General features: G+C 41.2%; 1 protein-coding gene across 1 annotated transcript; it reads left to right on the top strand.

The window, feature by feature from the left end:
- The first annotated feature begins 1151 nt into the window (after positions 1 to 1151).
- Positions 1152 to 17829, top strand: LOC135471585 (uncharacterized). The gene is made up of 3 exons (XM_064750871.1): positions 1152 to 1276; positions 14183 to 14280; positions 14560 to 17829. The coding sequence occupies exon 3, from the start codon at positions 14899 to 14901 to the stop codon at positions 17755 to 17757; it is 2859 nt and encodes a 952-aa protein (XP_064606941.1). The 5' UTR covers positions 1152 to 1276; positions 14183 to 14280; positions 14560 to 14898; the 3' UTR covers positions 17758 to 17829.
- The last annotated feature ends 5305 nt before the right edge of the window (positions 17830 to 23134 follow it).

Raw genomic sequence — 23134 nt, 5'->3', positions numbered from 1 at the left:
CCTGTAGCCGTTTGTGCAATGTTACGTTCACTGACGACCACTATCTATACATTACAAGTCAGAAAGGTTGCCTGTAACTTGCCAAAGGTGGTATACCACAGGAAACCCAGGTTTCCTCCAACCCAAATAAACTGACAACCATCGTATATATATATATGTAAATACTTGATTATGGCGTTAAACAACTGTCAAATAAATAAATAAATACATGAAATCAATTGATCAATCATTCACTTACTGCATGATTGATTTTTTGGACAAAGCTGACACAAAAAACTGGTGACAAACTTGACTAAAGGGAATATGTTTTCGGACTCACAAGATCCTTGATTGAATGCAAATGGCGATTCAATTGTGTGTAACACTTTAAACTACTTGGCCAGCGGTGGTGAGCATACACGGGTTAAGGTATCCAGTATAAGTCTGGTTTATTTGTGAATTCATTGATCCTGATCGAACCAGTGCATTGATCACTTGATGTGTATATGAGACAGGCATATAGGACATGTCGAAACTTTCGCCAGCTAATGAGATCCGTTGTGGGCATTGTGTTGGTGTCAATACGGTATTTTGTCGACCTTTCCCACCCTACTTCCACCCTGTCGTTTGTACGGGCACCAGTCACAGGTCACTGATTCATACACTTGTACTGTACACTGCAGCGCTGAAGTTTTTGCGTCGCCGGTGGAAAGCCTCCGATTCGATTACCCCGATAAATTCTCCGAGCTATAGATATGTACTAGTGATAAGCTGCGGGGAGCAGTTGATCCTATTCGATTGTAAGAGACTATAAGCTGCCTGAGTCAAGCCATACCTGGTAGTACAGTGTGTTGTGTGGAGTTAGTACTGCACGTGTGTGGTCTGTGATCGAGCATTGGGCACAGGTTGATAAAGTTAACAAGAAGTGAAGGAAAACAAGGACAGATCCCAGATGTAGCAGACGACAGATGGGTGGTAAATCTGTCACAGCTGGGGTTACGGAAGCTCTGCTAAGAGCCTGTTCACGTAAGACACCGCACTATAGTGGCTCTTATGCTCGAAATCTAGTGCTGTTTCATAGAGGTTGAGAAGCCCTTGTCCAGTCAGGCCCTGTGCGTAGCTCAGTCTGCGTCACCTCAGCATGCCCCAAGCACACTCCACGACGAGTCAACCATAATATACCTGTGAGTATGCGAGCGAGTGGAAACAGTTCCCCGAGTAGCGTGCCAGCCTGTTAGCCACACACATATGTCCAGGGATGGACAGGGATACACACTACCCATCCAGTCATTTACAGGTGAGTGACGAAAACATCCATATTCCTTACAACGTTACCTGTACTTCTACAACTGACATACTCCAGTCTTCTATGCGCGTCTTAATTGTTCTTTACCTCACGCCTGGTTTAAGTACTATCCATTAAACACGAGAAGGCAAGACACACTTAACACGACATTAATGGCTTTATTTCTCTTTCACTATATACCCGGGGACCGATCTGTAGTGTGTGTAAACGAAGCACGGCTGACATGACCACACTTAAGCTGGATATTTATAAATTTACTTGTCTAAGGAAAAAGTGTCGTTTTAACAAACCTCTATATATTGTGTGTGTACAGGTTTGTTGTTGCAAGTTTTGGCTTTATAGCAGCTTATAGACGAATGTATTTTTTCTCAGCTACAAAAGCATAAGCCATGTACCCTAATTCTTCTAACATTTGGGACAGATATTAGTAGTGATGAAAGTAAAATGTTACACTTCTTATCCAGGCTTTTGGAAAAATAAAGATAGGAGTGTGTTGTTCATTAGGTGGTCTCACCGTGTGAGAAAAAAGAAACTCAATATTCCCGTAAAAATTACATATTTATTGGCTAAAATAAGCAGATCAGGTGTCCCAAATTTTAGAATTAATAGGGCAATGTGAATGTATATTTATATTATGGTGTGTACAATGCGTTAGCGAACGTTTTAACTATTTCCTTGTTACAAGTAAACATACCTTTTGGCTATGGAAATATATAATTTGAGGTCCCGATAAACGATTTGATCTTTACATTCGAATTTAAAAAAGTTAATTGCGCATTACTCTCGCTTAATAGGGCATGTATGTGCTTGTTTATACGGCTGACAGAAATTAAATCGTTCTGCACGTTTTCTCTTGCTCTCGATTACGTGATTATGTATATATATATATATATATATATATACATGCAGGTTATACGTATAGATCTTTATGGATTAAAGGATTTACTTGAGATTATAAGATCTCTGTATGAAAATCCAACATTATCCTGCTGATATACTTGGTTCGTAAACAAGTTATAGTTTATTTATTTATTTACAAAAAAAATTTTAAAAATGTGTCAGATAAAAGATATGTCACCATCGAGCCGCAGAAAACAGAGCATAACTGTCAAGATTCGTCGTCACTTATAACTTTTCAGTATGACAGCTGCTGGGGTATACGGACGCACGCAAGACTGTAAACCCTTAGTCCGGACCCTGTCCACATGAATATTCATGTCTGCACCATGTAGCCTCATTACAGCCGCGTCAGGCTGGTCGCTCCGTATTATCGTTCACTTGTATATGCAGTAGCATTCAAATGACGGCCAGCTTGTATGTATATACATTGTACGAGCGGCAAAGCTCGGGAGTAAGTAGGAGTTATTTTTAATCAGGTGTAAATGCTGATGAGTTTCCTCACAGCGGTCTCTTTTCTGATCGTTCTCACTGATAATTATTCGCTTCTCATCAGTGGCCTTTGTTACCTGTTAAAAAGCTGATTTAATCATTTATATTAGCGAAGGTGAGAACTAATTCACGCTGAAGCGATCAGTTCTTCTACACCTGGGTAAGTATACCGCTACATGTACATACCTGTGCAGGTAAACTGCAATTGACAGGTAAACCCAGCCGTTCATTTACCGTTAACATTTTATTGAGTCATTTACCATGTGGAGTGAAGCTCGTATATTACTCACGGTGGAGACCAGATAACTAGAATACACGCGTCGTATAGTAAATATATATTGGTTATTATGATAGCTTCATATGTCTCATTACCTAGAGTATCTCACGCCATGACTCAGGAATCTTTCGCTTACACCATTAGGGTCAGTTTTATCGGTGGAAAATACCACTTACAACGTGCAATACGCACAATACATAATTAGAATACATTCTCCCCCGGACGCTGCATAGTTTCCTCTTACCATAATGCTGGTAGCCGTCGTATAAGTCCTTTCTAGTCTGATATATTTACATATATACTTGATTATCCAACACGACAATCACCAGGTTCAAAGTGTTGTATTGTAAGGGTATATGAGATATTTATTGTAAAGGTATATGCGATATATATTGGAAGGGTATATGAGATACATATTGTAGGGGTATATATGAGATATATATTGTAAAGGTATGTGAGATATATGTCGCACCTGCAACTTACAACACGCGTATACGTGTATACTACAGTAATTATATAGCTCCAGGGTAAACCGCTTCTAAGTGCAGTGTATACATAGCATTGTCATCTATACTCCAAGCTGCTTAACCAAAGTTATTGGCAAAGATTACGTTAGATTTCTTGTCTAACATCGTGGCTATGTACGATGGCCGAATTTCCATATTTGTTTGGTGACCGATTTCCTATATACTGGTATATCTTTCTTCAAGGTCGATTCACATGATAAGATCTATGCTTGCGTTTTAGGCCTTGCGTTCTTTGCTATTTACTTGACAGATATGACGGCTGACTCTTTGACTAACAGATTTCTCGTTTAAGATTTATTGCTGAATTCACCAGAGTCTTCAACGCGTGATTTTCAAATGTGACATATACCTTTTTATTTTTTTTTTTGTTAGTATATAGGTGACAGCTGATCGTCTGTGATACAGTTTGACGTAATCAGCGCCATTTTCCCTTTGGCAATAGTACGTTATTCACACACATTCCCTTTATCTAACGTATTTAAAGTATCATTGTACTAAAAAAACACCTGACACGATTTTAACGATGAATTTTGATTAAGTAGTTCCGCGCGAGGACACCAGTGGTGAGGCTGCGCCTATTCAAATCTACATGCATCGTACAGGCTCTCAACGTAAAGCTTGTCTAATTGTGGCATGCGCTGCTTTGGTTATTACACAACCAAGATGACGGATGATTTCTTGCTTATAACAAAGTTTAATCTATACAAGGTCAATTTCCTGGCAAAGATAATGCTTGAGTTTGGATATGGCTTATAAAATCTTGGCCCCTGCTTGAATTCTTTACTAACTTAACGAGTGGTATTATAAGCCAGTCTGATTCTGAGATGATATCCTGATTTCCTGATTTCTCGTTCCTTTGAAAACGCTGTGTATGCTTTATTTCTATTGGCCATTTCATCCGTTCACGCTCGCATTACAGCACTGCCACCATTAGGCAAGCTTAACCTTGGGTGTTTCATACAGGTAGACTTGTAGATCGTTGGATCAACACTAAAGCTTCGTGGGATCATTTATCGCGATTGTATCTCGATTAGTTACTTGACTGCATTAGCAATAACGACCATGAAGATAAATATATGAGTAGCGTATACGACATGAGTGCAAACAGTTACAAAGTACGCTGTAATTTGATCAGATATCCTTTTATCGGACAATCGGTATAATTACCGAGTATGTTGCGCGTTATGCCCAATACCTGTCTACAAACTGAAGTACACCGCGACTTCATGTCACCTGTGTATTCCATACGTTAAGTTAATCTGTGGTATCTGCGATAAAATTCTCGACAACTGCCTCGTGTTTCGTGGCCCGCATACCTGGGAGACTTCACCTGCTTTTCATTTACCTGTGACGAGACACCGATATTTTGTCCCGTTCTGAAGACACTGCCCATCGTCACGGCCTTTTTCTGAGTGAGCGTCATCTGTGTACGTATAAAACAGTAATGATTATTTGTAAATTAACCAAGTGAGGTTAGCAGGCACTCTCCAGAATTTATCTTGTCCTGATCCGATGAAATCTCACCCTGTACTCAGGAAAAGATGTTTTCTGATTAAAAAACCCTCTCCTGCTGAGAGGAAACTTTGTCCTGATGGTGCTAGTTTGAAGAGAAGAAACCTTGTCGTGCTCAGTTGAGATTTTGTCCTGATGGAGGAAATCTTGTCGTGCTCTGATGAGATCTTGTTCTCATGAGAGGAATATGGTCCTGCTCTAATGAGATCTTGTTCTGATGAGAGAAACCTTGTCGTGTTCTTTTGAGATCTTGTCCTGATGTAGGAAACCTTGTCCTGCTCAGGGGAAACCTTGTCCTGCTCAGGGGAAACCTTGTCCTGCTCTAGTGATGTCTTGTCCTGATGACAGAAACTTTGTTCTGCTCTAATGAGATCTTGTTCTAATGAGAGCAAATCTTGTCTTGCTCAAGTGAAATTTTATTATGATGAGGGGAAACCTTGTCCTGCTCTAGTGAGGTCTTGTCCTGGTGTAGGAAATCTTGTCCTGCGCTGAAGAGATCTTGTCCTGAAGAGAGGAAACTTTCTCCTGCACTAAAGAGATGTTGTGCTGATGTAGGAAAACTTGTCCTGCTCTATTGAGATCTTGTCCTAATAACAAAAAAAAAACACCTTGTTCTGCTCCAGTGGAAACTCTGGAGCCTATATCACCTTTCTGAAGGCCCATCAACCTTAACCGCAATGTACCTATAATTAAGTGTACAATTCTGAGCGTATTATGTAACGTAACGATGAGCATTCAACAAATTGGTGGATATCTGGCGGAAGGAAGCTACCCTCACACATAACTTCTTTAGTTCCCGAGAGATAAAGTGTATATAAAGAAAAATGTGTATGCAAGCTGGAGGAACACAGTTTTAATGAAAAATTGATATAAAAACGTCTTCCTTGATTATACAACCTCATGTATGATTTTTTCAACCCTGAAATATCTCATAGCTGTTAAAGGTTCATGTAATTATAACAGAGTGTGGAACTTTTCCCCATGCACAGAGTAATATTCACAGTTTATTAAGTGGTCACGAGCTGGGCGGGAAAGTTCAAAGACTTTTATTAGCCGGTGTAAAACCTGATCAAAAACCTGAACGGCTCCATATCCGAACGACTGACAGTTTAATACTACTCGTAAATGATTAACCAAACAAATGGAGATAAGCTTTTTCTTTGAGAACGCACAGGAAGGCAGTTTGCCTGAGATCCCCAGATCCTTCATTAAATCCGGATTTTTGGTGCCTTTGGTTGTTCTGCTGACCAACGGCACGTCGCTATAAATGTAGCGTGTTGGTCCGAGCACTGAGAGTGGGTTCGCCAGGTGACAGACACAGAAGTGTGCGAAGGTTTGAACATTTTCTGTTTAACAGTTTGACAGTCTGCATGGCAGGTTTTGGATAGGGCCCGGATGATGGGGTAAGGTATGTGATCGGGGGAGGTGGATTAGGTGACAAGGGAATGGCATGTGATATATCTTTGTCTGAATCAAGCCTTACCAGCCTCAGGCTAAAACCCACTCAACCTTATACCTGGCCAAGAGCTGACAAATTACAGGTATTCTCTCCTGGTCGTGTCACCTAAAACTTTCACCTGATAGTCTTTATGCTGGGCGTAATAGCAACATAGTGTACAGATGTCACTTCACGCTAAAGTGCCAATATAACGGTGGCCTGGACTGACCACTATGATATCAAATACCGGTAGTCTAGCCATGGCGGCCCTTCCTATCCACTGTAGAGACCTTTGTACCTCAGTATCTCAGAAGCAAAGATTGCTTTATGTAGTCTGATGCTAAAAGTTTTTTTTTCAAGCGGTGGATCGCACGACAAAAAATTAAAAACAAGAGCTAATTTGTGCTTGGAAATAAAATATCTCTTTAGTACCATTGCATGCTACGGCTGCGGAAATACAGCGCTAAAAGTGGCGCTGAACTTAATTGTACCGCCCAAGGAGTAGTTTAAAGCAAGGAGTTACAATTTATTTTCTTGATATTATTTTTTTCGAAATATGAGTGACGTTCAAAAACGAGACTACCACATATACACACACTTGCATTTAGCTTCACTGCTGCATTCGCGATCTAGCTATCAGTCCTGTTAGAATCAGCCGGATATTGTAAAGATGGCCGTATCTTTCTCATTCTTCTAACGGACATTAGCATTTATACCGCGGTTGAACCGAAATGGACAACTATGCCATTTCCTGTGTTCTTTATACTGCGACAAGTTGCGAAAATGAACTTTTGTTTCTTCGGAGCTGTCAAACGAGTTACATGTATACATAACTGATAAGGAATGTACTGTTTTGCACCAGCGGGTGGATCAAATTAATTTTTGCCCGCTGGTGTCTGTGCAAGATTTAATATTACTTTACATGATGGATTGTTATAACCGCTATATATCATGGTCTACCATTAATGACCGATTGCTTTCCCAGAACTGTACAACAGTGTTCAATGGACGCGCTGGCCGAGCCATGTACAGCCCGTAATACCATCTGAGCTCATAATACCATCTGAGCCATATACAGCTCACAATAGCATCTGAGTTATATACAGCCCGTAATACCATCTGAGTCATATACAGCCCGTAATACCATCTGAGCCATATACAGCCCATAATATCATCTGAGTCATATACAGCCCGTAATACCATCTGAGTTCATAATACCATCTGAGCCATATACAGCCCGTAATACCATCTGAGCTCATAATACCATCTGAGCCATATACATCCCATAATATCATCTGAGTCATATACAGCCCGTAATACCATCTGAGCTCATAATACCATCTGAGCCATATACAGCCCGTAATACCATCTGAGCTCATAATACCATCTGAGTCATATACAGCCCGTAATACCATCTGAGCTCATAATACCATCTGAGCCATATACAGCCCATAATATCATCTGAGTTATATACAGCCTGTAATACCATCTGAACCATATACATCCCATAATATCATTTGAGCCATATACATCCCATAATACCATCTGAGCCATATACATCCCACAATATCATCTGAGTCATATACAGCCCGTAATACCATCTGAGCTCATAATACCATCTGAGCCATATACAGCTCACAATAGCATCTGAGTTATATACAACTCATGATACCATCTGCCACATACAGCGCACAGCTCATAATACCATCCGAACCAGAAACGTCAAGGGTAATCCTCTCCTAATCCCAGGTTTGAATTATAGCTCGGATTCTGTTTTGAATTATAGCTCGGATTATAGATCGAATTATAGCTCGGATTATAGTCTAGATTACAACTAGGATTATAGCTCGAGTTATTGCCTACAAAGTCACGGTTTGGCGGGTAATCCATACGGCTATATATACATGTATATAAGTAGATTTGAATAACCTGTCGTTTATGGACATTAGCGACACAACGAGGGACTCAGCATTGTTTACGTCATTCCCTGTATAATGCAGTGAATGCGCAATCCTGAATACTTAAAGGTTGGTACTTTATAGTAAATGTCCACGATTGTTTTAGGCAGACAGGATGCGTGCTGTTTGAAAGGGTGATGAGCATGGCGTTATACACACACACACACACACACACACACACACACACACACACACACACACACACACCGGGAAAAAAGATATATTCATTTCCGTCGGGACGAACTCATTCAACTGTCAGAGAGAATTTCTCCAGCTTATTTGCATTAATTATCTAATTTAATTACGCTGGTAGATGGGCAGACTGACTGTTCAGAGTGGGTATTATTGTTGATCGTATCAGACGATCAAGCAAAATGACAACGGCCATCAAAGCCAGATAAACCTGTTTGTAACACAGATAATCGTGAGGATCATAATAATGAACGTTAAGCGATCTAAATGAGCCAGATCTCATTGTAATTCAGCGCATTAATATTAATGAGGTAGCGCGGAGTGGTTCCGCGAAGGATGTTTAAGGGTTGTGTCTTTTGGCTCTCCAGCTATCCTCCGTCACAGGTGTTCCTGGCTACACGCGAGGCGAGGCTGGACTAATCACCCACTGGATCATTTCGAGCGGACAAACAAACACAATTCTATTACTGATGACGGGAAGTAGGCAAGCTGACAGGTTATTTATTCATTTTTTTTATTTATGCTGCTCCTTTTTTGCCTTTTGTTTTTTTGGACCAGAGTAAACTGGACTATAAATAATCGCCGCCTGTCATCTGAATCCGCATATTTAAGTCAGGCCTAATGTGTATAATCGAGAATGCCAGCACAGAGAAGGTTAACATGCCCTGGGCGATATTTTGATGCAGATGTAAGCATAAGTGTGAATGTCAGATTTCCACCTGTACACTGATTAAGGTATGAAGTATTGGCCTTTGTGACAGGCCCGATGCCGTTAGCTGTCGCTCAGGCCATCCATTAGGGCATGCTTTAGGGGGCGGGCTATGTTATTACACTGGGCTACCTGTAGAACCAGGTGTGCTTACCGTAAACAAACACACGTAAACTAACATGCTTCCAGTCTTCTTCCCCAGACGGCACGTGCTGGGGTTACCTGTACACAGAGAGATCCGACAATAGCTATGTACGAGTCTGATACTGTATACTCTGAAGACAGCCTAAAATGAGGATTACTTCACGTAAGTGTGATACTCTGTACTTCAGAGTCTGATAGTGTAAAATGAAGATTGCTTCCCATAAGCATCATACTGTAGAGCTGTACTCTGAAGATAATACTGATTCCTTACAAAGTGTACACGGAAAATGACTATACTCTTGAGTGTAACTGTGTACACGGAAATTGCCTGTACTCTTAAGTGTAATAGTGTACACGGAAATTGACTATACTCTTAACCTTAAGAGTGTACACGGAAATTGACTATACTGTTAAGCTTAATGGTGTACACGGAAATTGACTATACTCTTAAGCGTAATAGTGTACACGAAAAATGACTATACTATTAAGCTTAATGGTGTACACGGAAAATGACTGTACTCTTAAGCGTAATAGTGTACACGGAAATGACTATAGTGTTGAGCGTAATAGTGTACACGGAAATTGACTATACTCTTAAGCGTAATAGTGTACACGGAAAATGACTATACTGTAGAGCGTAATATTGTACAAGGAACATTAAAAACACAGAATACACGGCGAGAAGTTTGATAAAGTTATCGGCATGTATACATCGCTACTCTACACAGGTCATTTGAACATGGGAGTTTCTTGATCTGCTTCTGGGCGTGTTCACGTTTTTTGTGGGTATAGTTGGGTGGATTGTGAGACTGGAACAAGTCTTATTGTTAGAAGTTGGGGAGGACCATGGGACTGAAACAAGGCTTATTAGTGAAAGGTAAGGTGGACTATTGACTGGAACAAGTGTTTTTAGTGAAAGTTGAGGTGGACTTTGGGACTGGAATAAGTCTTATTGGTGATAGGTAGGATGGACTATTGACTGGAACAAGTGTTTTTAGTAAAAGTTGAGGTGGACTGTGGAACTGGAACAAGTCTTATTGGTGAAAGGTGGGATGGACTGTGAGACTGGAACAAGGCTTATTAGTGAAAAGGCGAGGCGAACTACGGTACTGGACAAGTCTTGTTGGTGAAAGGTGGGGTGGAATACGGGACTGGAACACGTCTTATTGGTGAAAGCTGGGGTGGACTATGATACTATGAGACTTGAAAAAGCCTTATTTGTGACAGGTGTGACTATGGACTGGAACAAGTCTTATTGATGACAGGTATTGTTACTGAAACAAGTCTTATTGTTTACAAACAATTCTGTATTGTATTTATGCATTCTTATTTATATATTTGAAGATAACACAATCGTGACAACGTGGGATGTATTCATGCAAATTATCATATTTTAGAGATGTATGCGTTTTAACAGTGTCGATGCATGTATGCATTTGATGCAGTCTGTTGAATGCGTGTGCTACGCAAAGAGCGTGGTTTTGCTTTATAAATACATTTCATGAATATGAATAAATAAATCATTTTTCATTGATCATATATGCATAGAAAACATTCGAACACACGACATTCTGTTTTGTTCCATAGACAATTTTCCTGGGACATATATACAGATTTCTTATATTTGGGGTTTCATACGGAGAATAACAGGTCATTTTTATATTTTGGGCTCCTATGTAGAATCACAGGTGAGCTAATTCTGTTATTGGTATAAAACTAACCCTGATCTGATTGTTTCAGAAATACCAGGGCTCACTTTTACAAAACTTCATAAGTTATATTTCTCGTAACGTTTTTGTACTAGACGTTGTCTAGGCCACAAAGCGACGCCACTTACAAGAAAAGATATATATAATATTGATTTACGAAGTTTTGTGTGATATTACGCTTATTTATCTGAATTCTGTCCTTTTCACCTGAGATTCGTGTGGAATTGCTTAGAATGTCTTTTTATAAAAAAAAGTATTCTGTTATGATTGTTCTAACCAAAGAATTCTCTCTGGAGTAACTCTTCGGAAAAGTTGCGATTTTACCCACAGGCAGACTTTGCCATGTTTTACATTTTGTCTGTATTTACATGGTTTACGCACAGAATAATTGTCTGCCATCCTCTAAACACAATGTTCATGCATATTTTTTGAAAAGTTATTGCGCATGACCGGGCAGGTGGATTAAATATATTACATTTGTATGAAGGGGTTTAAAATACGTAGGCCTACCTGTCCTTAGGTTAGGTTATGAACGGCTTGCACCGCTGAAAGTTGATCTCGCTTTGCAAAGCAAAAATAAAGGCAGCATCTCCCGCTTTGAACAATAGCATTCAAAAATACAGTTAATGGGCTTGCAAGGAAAAATCAGTTTGACTGTATAAACTATCTCCTGGTGCAGCACGTGGAGTGTGACGTCATGTACTTTGGCTCGATGTCTTCGTCTTTGCATGCTGCTGTTGATTATGTGCCTAAATGTGAAGCACAGTGGAATTGTTTTCAAGAGTTAATCGGGATGTCTTCCTCGACAATGATGTGCATTGTCCACGGTAATCCGTGTCAAAACAGACGTATAATCACGCACAGGCTCACGGGCACAGAGGGATTCTCTCTGTACCGCCAAATTTTCGGAGTAAATGCAGTCGACATTCAATCGGAAGTTTAGGCAATTTGCGTTCCTCCAGCTAAAGTCAACAACGATGTTGAAACCTCCAATAAAGCCTGATTTACTCTGAGCCATTTGCCATGTGGTTACAAATTTGAGATCAAACTGTATGTAGATGGCACATCCTCACACGGGAAATCTCAGGGCAGCCGTGATTTGGCTGCACATGAACGTTAGGCCGGAGGTTCCGTGGCCAATGTAGGCCAACAACTGATGTACTCTAGTGTCGAGATAGGAACACGAATTTACAGCAGGTTCACCATTGAGCTCTGTGGATAAAATTATACCCATTCAACACCCCGTCTGCTCTATTGAAATTCCTGTATATATCTGGCGGCGGAGACTATATTATACAGGAAAGCTGTAAACCAAGGCTTTGGACAAAAATTCACCATACAGCCACTTGGCAAGTTTCAAACATCTTCCTCACGCAAACAAATTTAAACTTGGGTCATTCGGCTACCGGATTCGAACGTTAAAAATTTCATTGTCACAGTGGGATGGAAAATGGGGAGGAGGTCTATCTAAAGAACTTTGTTAAGAAACTGTATTAAATTCGTATTGCACAAGGACAAGATTATATTGTAAGAGTCGTACTGGATGAAAATACATGTAGTTTCCGAACAATTGTACGGATTTAATTCTTCGTTATGTGACGATGGTGGGATGTATAGCATGTTATATACTGAAAGCATGAAGGACAGCATTCACAACCTGTACATGTTTAATGCAAATATGTTAGGATTTCTATGTGAGTTCCTTTTTCTATTACGCTTCTTTTCTGTAGCGTAAAAAATTGATTTGACATTGTTATCTGTGTTGATGCGGTTGCGACGTTAACCGCCGTTGTTATGTTATCTGCGCATGGCTGATTTCCTTGCCGCAGATGCAGATCGTCGAGTAGCACGTCTAATACAGAGTTAAGCCCCTTGTCATCCATTCTTCCCAGTCCACAGAAGACACGCCTTATTGATGCAAATCGACTGTTTTCACACACAAACACCCAGTCCGCATTCACTCACGTTCATGGTATGACTCGCGCAGCCTCACGTGGTTTTCACTAAGGCGGGTAGGAAAGGGCAACCGGTGAAGTCTTTAAAACAAAGGTCGAGTGTGATATTCAGGTGTGGGAGTTTAAAGGGACGTACAAGTCACCTGTTCCCCCCAGCTATGGTACCCGCATAATGGACCGTCATACAGACCTACGGTGGTGTCAGAAGATTAAGAGCGTTGCATTGCTGAAGATAATTTGAAGAAAAACAGCTTAATTGGCAAGTAGGAGTTGCAGCGATGAGACATAATGCACGCGCTGCGTGGATAAATCATAGTCATCAGCTCAGCAATAAGACAAAGTGCATGTAGCTGATTGTGTGTTTGCATAGGCCTAACTTATTTTAATACGAATTGTCTTAAAATTTGTGGAAACCTGTCTGCATCCTAAAGACAGATTCCTGAAAGTCCGTTGTATTACGGTATACACTGGTGTCAGAGAACAAAGACTGAGTGAGTGAGTGTTTGCGGATAAAAAAGAAGGTTATAACACGATTGACTAATACGTTTTTACTTAACCTTTCAGTTTAAATTATTCACAGCTTTTGTGCGGAATTCACAATATAGTCTTTGTATATTTTAACCCCACAGCAGGTAATTACTTCCTGATTGACAGCTAGGATACAAAGAGTAATTCCGCTTATGTCTTAGCCCTACCTGTACCTGAAGGCGTACACATTGCTTCTCATGAGCGTAATGTACTGACAGTATTAACCTTGTCATATGCGGAAAACAACGCCTGAGCTTGTATGTTCAGAGATCGAGTATAATATCGAATTATTATCAGTATATAATTTATTTGTGTTCAAATAATTTTGTATTGTGGCAAAAGACCTGTGAATTTGAATTTCTTCTGTCCGTTGACAATAACATAACTGCGATATTTTCCATGATTTTCAATCATATTTGATGACATTTCTTCTGTTATTATATGACTGTCGTTTGTTTGTTTGTCTCCTTTTAAGTATCCAGCACAATATTAACATTTAACTCAGATAATTTTGTGCAGTTTGTCAGTTGAACTATATACATTTTTTCTATATTTTTAGGTCTAGGCTTGATGGGGGAGAGAGAATTATCAGCAACCGACTGTGTTTTAATGACGAATACTGGCCGCTGTTACGCACTTTGACGGAAATTAAAACCCGTGAGTGGTTTGAGAATGTAGCAAATAGCAGTGGAATTACATTAAGGCAACTGTCTTCGAGATGAAACCGAAACTGTGGGGGTAACCTATGTGGAATATACGTTTTGTGTCAGTGCCGTTGTCATAGTTTGCGGAAAACGCAAACCATACAGTCTGCATGTCTTTGCCTTCCTGAAGTTTAAGAAGTCTAGCGACATTTCAACCTGGTGAGCTCCGTCCTTATGGTCACCTCTATTTTTATCGTTGACCGATGAATGTTATTTTTTTTTTTTCATTCAGCTGCCAAAGGCATTATATATGAGCACAAAGTTGGCTATAGCATCGTCCCTTGAAGGAAGACCATCTCGGCTGGTGTAATATCTTCATTGTCGATTCTGCGGGTGAAAGTGGATTGCTCTACTCTCAATGGAGCACATTCTTGTGTGTCGCCTGCTGCTGTCATAAGCCAGTGTGTCTGACAACCACAGTCCTGGTGCGTTTCACAAGGATGGCCTTCACACTGGGAACAATTCACTGGACAAACAGCAAGTGAGACTATGTGTGCTGTGGAGCTTACCGCTGATCCTCCGCCTACACGCTGAAAATATAAAGAAAGAAAAAAAAAACGGAAACGCCATCATGTTCGACAGGTTACAGGTGCAGAAAGCCCTGTGTTTTGTCGGGCTTCTCCTCTACCTGGCTGTTTTACCACTGTACTTCTACCTCATCTATCAGTGGTACCTGCGCGGAGAGCTGGACGTTTTCCTCGCTCTCCTAGTTGTGCTGGTCGCACCGATGCTCGTCGTCAATTTGGTCTCCGCCATTTTGGTCATGAAAAACGAAGACTTTAGCGGACGTATTATCGCTCAGAATATTTGCATCGCATCACATTGCTTTCAGATGGGAGTGGCGTGGCGCCTTGTCATCCTCGTCAAATCCTTCAACAGACGGAAAATGCTGGAGTTTTCTCTACTCGTCGTAGGCCAGGCGACATCAAGTTTCTTGCCTGCTGTTCTGTTAGAAGGTTACTTGTTACATCCCATCTTACATGACATACCCAGACCCACGGAAGCCTTCGTGTCTGTCTGCATAATTTCCAGCGCATTATCCTTTTCCCTCGCCCAACTCGCATTTCGGTGTGAGCAGGAGGCCTTGGGGGAGATATCAGGTGTTAAATTCGTCCTGCTGAACCTGTGTCACTTGACAGGTGTGCTTTGCTTACTGATCTCGCGATGTCTTTCTTTTGTACTCTTTATATATTCATTAACCTACTGGATATTTCTCCTGGTAGGTCTTCATTTCCTCTTGTGCTTAGCATCGTCCTTGCTTTATACACACCTACAGCTGAGGAAAGTCAACTACATCTGCATTCTTCGCCAGACGGGTTTAATGTCCATCCATCTTTACGACTCAGTGAGCACGCGACCGGGTCCCGGAAAATGTGTGAACGTTTTATATTATACATTAATTCTTGTGGAAAACATTCTCATGACAGCTGTTTGGGTCATGACTTCCGGTCATGCAGACGTCGCCAAACTAGTCGTAGCCATGTTGATGCTGGGCACTTTTGTCCTCGGCGTCATTTTGAAGTTTGTGTGCTATAATTACGACGAAACTGAGAATTCGGCCGACGATTCCGATCGGAAAACTTTAGATGTCATGGCGGCTTCAAGAAGCAGCGTGGCACAAAGAACACCAAGGTCAACTGAAGGTCATTGTCATCATGACAGGTTACGGGCGATTGGAGATAATCAGGCTGACTCTGACATCGTTTCCAATAAAGCAACAGTGTCGGCAAAAATCACGAATCCATGGCGCAGCGGCCCTACCGTGACTTCTGCTTCGTATAATTCTGAAAATAGTTCCGGGACACATTCGAAAAGGAACCACTCACCCCAGTCATACAGTAACCATGCCTTTGATGTCGAGGAGATAGTCAGTAATGATTCTCATCCAAGAGACAAGACTGACACTATTAATGTTGAGAAGTGGAGAAAGTCGGCCGGAAAGGGTAGGGCAAATAAACCGTCCAGTGATACCACGAATATTGGAGGAAGTCCACAGCGGAAATCTCAGAACAGTCGAGCCAGGCTGAAGTCTCACCGCGGGTATTGTTCCGAGGAGCAGACGGACATAGGCTCTTCGAACAGCAGGAACACAAATACACTGGACGTCAGCGGGCAGAGCAGCCGTGTGGAGAATCAGATGAGCTGCGAGCAAAACTTATATAATAACGTGCCCAAGACGAACAGAGAACCCACCCACACATGGCAGCAAACTCAGCCAGCCCATATCAGCGGCCCTAAACGTCAAATCCCTCCAGCGATAAGCAATCCGTGTCACGAACGACAACTCCGCCCGCAAAGTTGTGCCCCATTCTTGGGTGGTCTGCGTGGTGAAGATCCTGTCGTCTGCTACAGGAGTCCTGGAGTTTCTGGCTGGTGGCCAACTCCCGGAGGTGGCAGGCTACCAGGCTGGCGTAACCCCCCGTATCTGGATGATCAGTACAGTTGCGACTTCACGGACACCACTTCGTATTATGACTCACTTAGCTATTACTACACGGCCACCAGTACGCATTCATCGTCAGACTCTGATTGTGCCCGAACGTGGCCGCCATCGTTACCGCCAGGGTGCCAAAACCACGGAGCGCAACTTCCGGACGAAAAACTCTCTCCTGAGGAAAGAATATCAATCTGGTTCCAGAGATCAAAACAGTATTTTTCTCAGGATTTGATCACCCTGTCTGCTGCCGGACAGTCTCAGCAACCTCCACCCTCATTGCGCTTTGAAGCAAACCGTAGAACATTCGCTGGCTACAAAAACAAGCTCAGTTTTTCATCTACATCATCTAAACGTTTACCACCGAGAGGTATAAAACCCACATCTCAGCATAAATACCCGTTCAGGGCGGCACACCTTGGTAACTGTGATCACTATAGAATACAGTTTCAGACGTACATGGACAGTTTAAAAAAGCGGCGGCTGGCAGAAGGAGTACGATCTAGGTGCGCTGTCCCTGGGGGCGTCATTAACACAGGACCGGGGACAGGCGGGGTCCCGGGCAGGAGAGCAGAGTTCCTACAGGGAATACGTCAAGACAGCAATATCACAGGAAAGAACCACATGCCATCTCCAACGGTACATCACATATCCACGAAACAGACTTACAGTCCATCACCCTTGAGGCAAACGTATTCCCCCAATCCAAACCCTCCCTTTACAAACAACCCTACCCCCCAAAGCAGATATAGTCCAAGTGCTGTAGACGCTAACTGCCCATCCCCAAAAGAGACTTATAGACAGACCCACCAGGAAGCATGCAGCTCACCCTCCAAAGACACTTATAACCCTTCTCCTAAACCGCCACGACCACCCCGACCCCCTAAACCTATTGTGTCAACTCCAAGCAGGACGGTAACCCCAATCTGTCCTCGAGACCCTCACTTCTTGAGGCAGACAAGTGCCCCTACCGCTGCCCTGGAATCGATAGTTTAATATTTGTGTCATCAAAGTCGTCAATGTCATCAATATCGTTTGCTAAGTTAATACATTGGAACACACTTTTGACTATGGGTAATAAAGTGTTCGTCATTTCTTATTTTATAAAAAGCAGGATTTTTAGTGTACAGCGGCTTAAATAATAGTTCATTTATTAATTTATTAATTCAGTGATATTTAAAGATGCAGTTATGAATTTTTCACTTTCATAACATCAGCGGCCAGAATTATTTATTTTTTTATTTGATTGTTGTTTTACGCCGTATTCAAGAATATTTCACTTAAATGACGGCGGCCAGCATTATAGTGGGAGGAAACCGGGTAGAGCCCGGGGGAAACCTACACCCTCCGCAAGTTGCTGACAGACCTTCCCGCGTACGGCGCCAGAATTATTGGCCATCCGTTTACAGGTATCTCGGGGCCTCCGTGGATGCACGCTAGCGCGGCGCAATGACCCAGGGGCCTCTCACCAATGCGGTCGCTGGGATTTATGTCCCGCTTATGCTGGCTTCCTCTCTGGCCTACGTGGGAAAGTATGTCAACGACGTGCAGATGGTCGTGAGTTACCCCCCCCCCCCCCCCCCCCCCCCGGTTTATATATATATATATATATATATATGATGATAGCGAAAGCGGTCTTTGGAACGATGATCTATTTATAATTGAAAGAAGCAGAAAGATGAACTTTATAAAGATAACTCAGACAAAACATCTGAAATACGTCCGTATAGAGACAAAAAGTGTAAATAAGACAAATCTGTTTATGAGTCCGAATTTTAAACCTTATGATATTAGTATGTTTTCCTTACACCATAATGGTCGCCGTCCTATAAGTGAATAGTCGTGAGTATGGCGTAAAACACCATAAATATGATATAAGTTGTTTGGCCCAAGAAGTTCAAATTTGGATGTATTTGCGTTAATAAGGTAACATTTGTTAATCGTTCAAATTTAAACTCCTAGAGTTTAAAGATACGCATTTCAACGTATTTCTTGCTTCTGTGAATGTTGGGAGCTTTAAGTCACACGCTTGTCATATAACAGGAAAAGAGGAGTAAAACAGAACTGACAAGAGAAGGGTTAAAAGTGTGCTGTAGCTGTCAGTCAGAGCTATAGTCAGTTTCGGTGTAAGTACGGCATAAATCCCAGTCAAATAAAAAATATAAATTTTGACACTGGTATAGCCCTTTAAAGGCTGTAGTCTGTTGCATAAACGAAACTTCTCCTGCCTGGAACATGTTTCATGACGATGTTGCATTCTAATACGACAAATCTGCGGTCTTTTGCACAGTCATAAATGTAGGGTCACTTTATCCAAGGGAGATCACTCCTATCGCCCTGCGAAGACGCCTGGCGGCTCACTGGCTCATTAACCAGGTTGATCCTGGTCAGCTGAGCATCCACAAGGCCTGGTCCCTTTGTGTGGTCTTCATGTTACTGGTTGTGAAATGTTACAACAGCATAGCAGTTTGAGTAATTATAGGCAAATGACATCTAATAAGTTGATATTAACAATGCTGCATTACCCCAGTTCTGATTAATCCTGCATTAAGCTGTCGAGAACGTGTACGATTTAAGCATTTACACGAACAATTAGAACACAACTGAGGTAAAATGACAAGACGTCTGAGTCAACCGGTAACGTGCGACCAATTGCCAGCTAGCACACTTGTCGCCGCTGCTCTGCTTTTACTCTTTGTGCTGGAGTCATTGGTATCAGTTAAGATCTAGGTAACCAGCAACTTTATACACAGGAGCTTCATATCAGTGTAAATGTGTCCGCTCAAAAAATTAATCTGTTAATTTTAACAGAAAGTCAGTTGTCTGAGTGATGCTAGAATGTATGTCGTGATGCACAACAAAGGGCAGAAGTTATCTCTTAAACAGTAACGGTATTAGCAGTGGCATGTAATTTTAGTTTTTATCATGGTTATTTGCACCAACATCTATAAATTTACCATTCGGTAACTTGTTCCTCACAATGGAGACTTGTATCCAAGCCGGAATGATCATGTTTCTGTTGCAACAGATGAGACAGGGATGCAAAATAGAAAACTCAAGTTTCCCGTATCCAAGCCGGAATGATCATGTTTCTGTTGCAACAGATGAGACAGGGATGCAAAATAGAAAACTCAAGTTTCCCAAATCTACTTTTTTGGCCAGAATAATGCGATCCCTTTTCCCTCTCAATTGCGACTCGGGTCCAAGCTGGCTTGATCATTGTTTTCTTGCAGTATGTGAGTAATACGTTACAGGAAAGAAAAACAGTCTACACAGCCGTTAATAACGTTCAGGTGTTTGACATTCGATCTGAATTCCATGTGTGAAACATAAAATATCTTTCTCAATGCAACCTGATGAGCAATCCTAGATCTCTGTTTCAGCTCTTCCTGGACATCTCAATTTTGAAACAGCGTGAGTGGTACAAACTACATGTAGTTGTGGAAAATGTGTCATGCGAATATCGACTTGGAATGCTACATTTTTAGGAAGGAGAGGTATGAAATTGGTGCTTTACACACGATTCATATACCTGCATGATAACACCGATCCTTTGCTGCAGAACACTGTTAACTATAACTTGAGATCTTTCCGGTTCTCAGTTTGAAATGTATAACTTAAGTCTTAAGTTGATTGACATATACGGGAATTGGTCTTCTGTTATGCAATCCCTGTGACTAGTGAATTCCCCGGACACGGAATTTTCTAGATGCTCGTGTTTCCATTGCACACTTTGAGCGTGGTAGGCTTGATCTCTGTGTGAAAACAGAAATACATGTAATAGACATCAACCAAAATTGACGATCTGGGTCAATAGTCGCAAGGCCAAAACCCAAAACAACGCTTAACACAAAGGAAGAAAGAACTAAGAAAGGATATAAAGTACAAAATTAGGACAGATTCATGAAAGGAAAGCAGTCAAGAGTTGTCAATGATGCAAGGAATGTTATAGGTGAATGGATGATATGAGCATCCAATAGTGTACCATGCTGGTTTATACGTAGTCGATAATTAAAATATGTATCTCCGTTGCGCTTTGATTGCAACTGTTCATAAATCCAACGTGGCGATCTATTTCAACCGAGCTAAATACCCCTACCTCCGGCGGGATAAGTGGAATACTGATGGCGATTTAGATTTTTTTTGAGCCTTGAACTAAACACTGTTCATTTATTCACGTGGCATTGTCAGGGGTTTTATCAAAACGTGGTAAGTCACGTGCAGTCTTGCCGTATGGAAAGGCTTTAATATATTATGTATTCTGATTATATTATTATCTGCTGAGAAAACAATTCCTTTTGAATCGACGTGCAACGTACCAGTAATGTAAAGTCCAGGGCAAAAATTATAATCGTTAATTAGCAAATACTTAGTGGTGAGAGTAATCGGTGGAAGAAGCCAGAGTGCCCGAAATGAACCACTGATGTTCAGTGCCCGAAATAAACCACTGATGTTCAGTGCCCGAAATAAACCACTGAAGTTCAGTGCCCCGAAATGAACCACTGATGTTCGCTACGAACCTGACAAACCTCCCGAGTTAAAACCGAAAGGGCCTTTTGAGGACAAGGCATCTTGAGTAATTCTAGACCAGTGACGTCCAAGAAATTGCATTTAACATCGCTGAATTTTTTTTTTACCTTATTCTGCTTAAGTCATGTTGCTATAGGGGACGTGTAAGTTCATTGTTTTTAAGCATTCACACGAACAGTTAGAACAAATTGACAACTGAGATGTTAGATAGTTAGCAACTAGCTTGTTGATTCTCTACTGCACACCTTCTAAAAGAGCCACCGTATTGTTCATTGTAAGGTGACCGGACTGGAGAGCAGACTGAAGAAAAAAGGCTTCTAGATATTTGACAAGTAATTACATTGAGACAAAGTATTTTTTTGTATCGTATTGTGAAAAGAATTTCTTTGTTACGTTAACTTTAACCGCTTAATAATGTTGTCGTGAAATATATCAAAGTTTTCACATGAAGTCACACAGGTGTGCATATAGGCCAACTTGTTAAAGAATGGCCCATGACGTCGTGAAAAAGATAACACATGTATAGATATAATGAGCTAGGATATGATAAAATGGCGTACTTGTATATACTACATAGTCACATGGATGGACACTAAATAGATGTAACTCACGCACATGTCCAATATAATTAATTACATGTCGCATGTGTTATTTTACTAGAACAGCCTGGCTTTGTTGTATAACGATTGACACGCACTCGATGGAATCTTAGAGCTTAAAAATATAATGTTCGTGATGCTTTCTCAATAAATGACTTATATCATATACCTTAGCCAACAAAAAGACATAACTCACAGTTTACAATTATGTACTCTAGGCATGACCTCCATCGTGAAGGCCTGTCTGCCGTTTCCGTTTCTTTTTCTCTTTTCTTTTATTTTTTCATGAACTGGTGTATATTTTTCTGATTTACACATCTGGAGGACCGGCTTGGGTAAGATGTAGGTCTAATCCCTATGTGTCCAATAAAACCGTGCTGTTTACAGAGTCTCTCTACATATAGCAGTCACAGTATAATATAACTTTAAATTCTACTTTATATACGAAGTTTGAAACCAGACCTCGGTAATTCGGCTCCGGCCTTGTGTTTTGAAAGTTTCAGGTAAGTGTTTATTAGATGCGGTGGTCTCCCCTGGGCACTGCGTGTTTCTCCTTTCCAGTTTTAAGTGAAACAGTTTTAATTATGCAATACGACACACACCTTAATAAGCACACTCGTATAACTAAGGCCGGATAAAGTTATCTTTATTTTATTTATTTATTTGATTGGTGTTTTACGCCCTATTTCACTAAAACGATGGCGGTCGGCATCATGCTGGGAGGAAACCGGGCAGAACCCGGGTAAAGATAAAATTACATTTATTTCATTGGTGTTTTACTCCCTACTCAATACTATTTCACTTATACGACGGCGGTCAGCATTATAGTGGGAGGAAACCGGACAGAACCCGGATAAAGATAAAATTATATTCATTTCATTGGTGTTTTACGCCCTAGTCAAGAATATTCCACTTATACGACCACGGCCAGCATTATGGTGGGAGGAAACCGGGCGGAACCCGGGTAAAGATAAAGTTATATGCGCCCTTACAGCTTGTCACTGCGTTCTTGAGAAGCTCTGTTCAATAAAATACCAGCCATACTGGAGCGGCGAAGCGTATTTATATACGATGGTAAGCTATTTTATGGGATGAGGAACTAGAGTTCCCGGGGTAAGCCACCGACCTTTGGCAAGTTACTGATGAACTTTCCCACATTTTATTTATTTAATTGAGTGGCGTTTTACGCCTCACTCAAGTATATTTCACTTATACGGCGGAGGCCAGCATTTTGGTGGGAGGAA

The sequence above is a fragment of the Liolophura sinensis genome, chromosome 7 (assembly GCF_032854445.1).
Source record: "Liolophura sinensis isolate JHLJ2023 chromosome 7, CUHK_Ljap_v2, whole genome shotgun sequence".
Taxonomy (NCBI): Eukaryota; Metazoa; Mollusca; class Polyplacophora; order Chitonida; family Chitonidae; genus Liolophura; species Liolophura sinensis.
Note: the sequence above shows the minus strand (reverse complement) of the source record. Positions and strands in the feature narration are given on the sequence as shown.

Bases quoted from the DNA above. Each gene is read 5' to 3' on its own strand.
- LOC135471585 (XM_064750871.1), top strand. From the start codon at position 14,899: ATGTTCGACAGGTTACAGGTGCAGAAAGCCCTGTGTTTTGTCGGGCTT.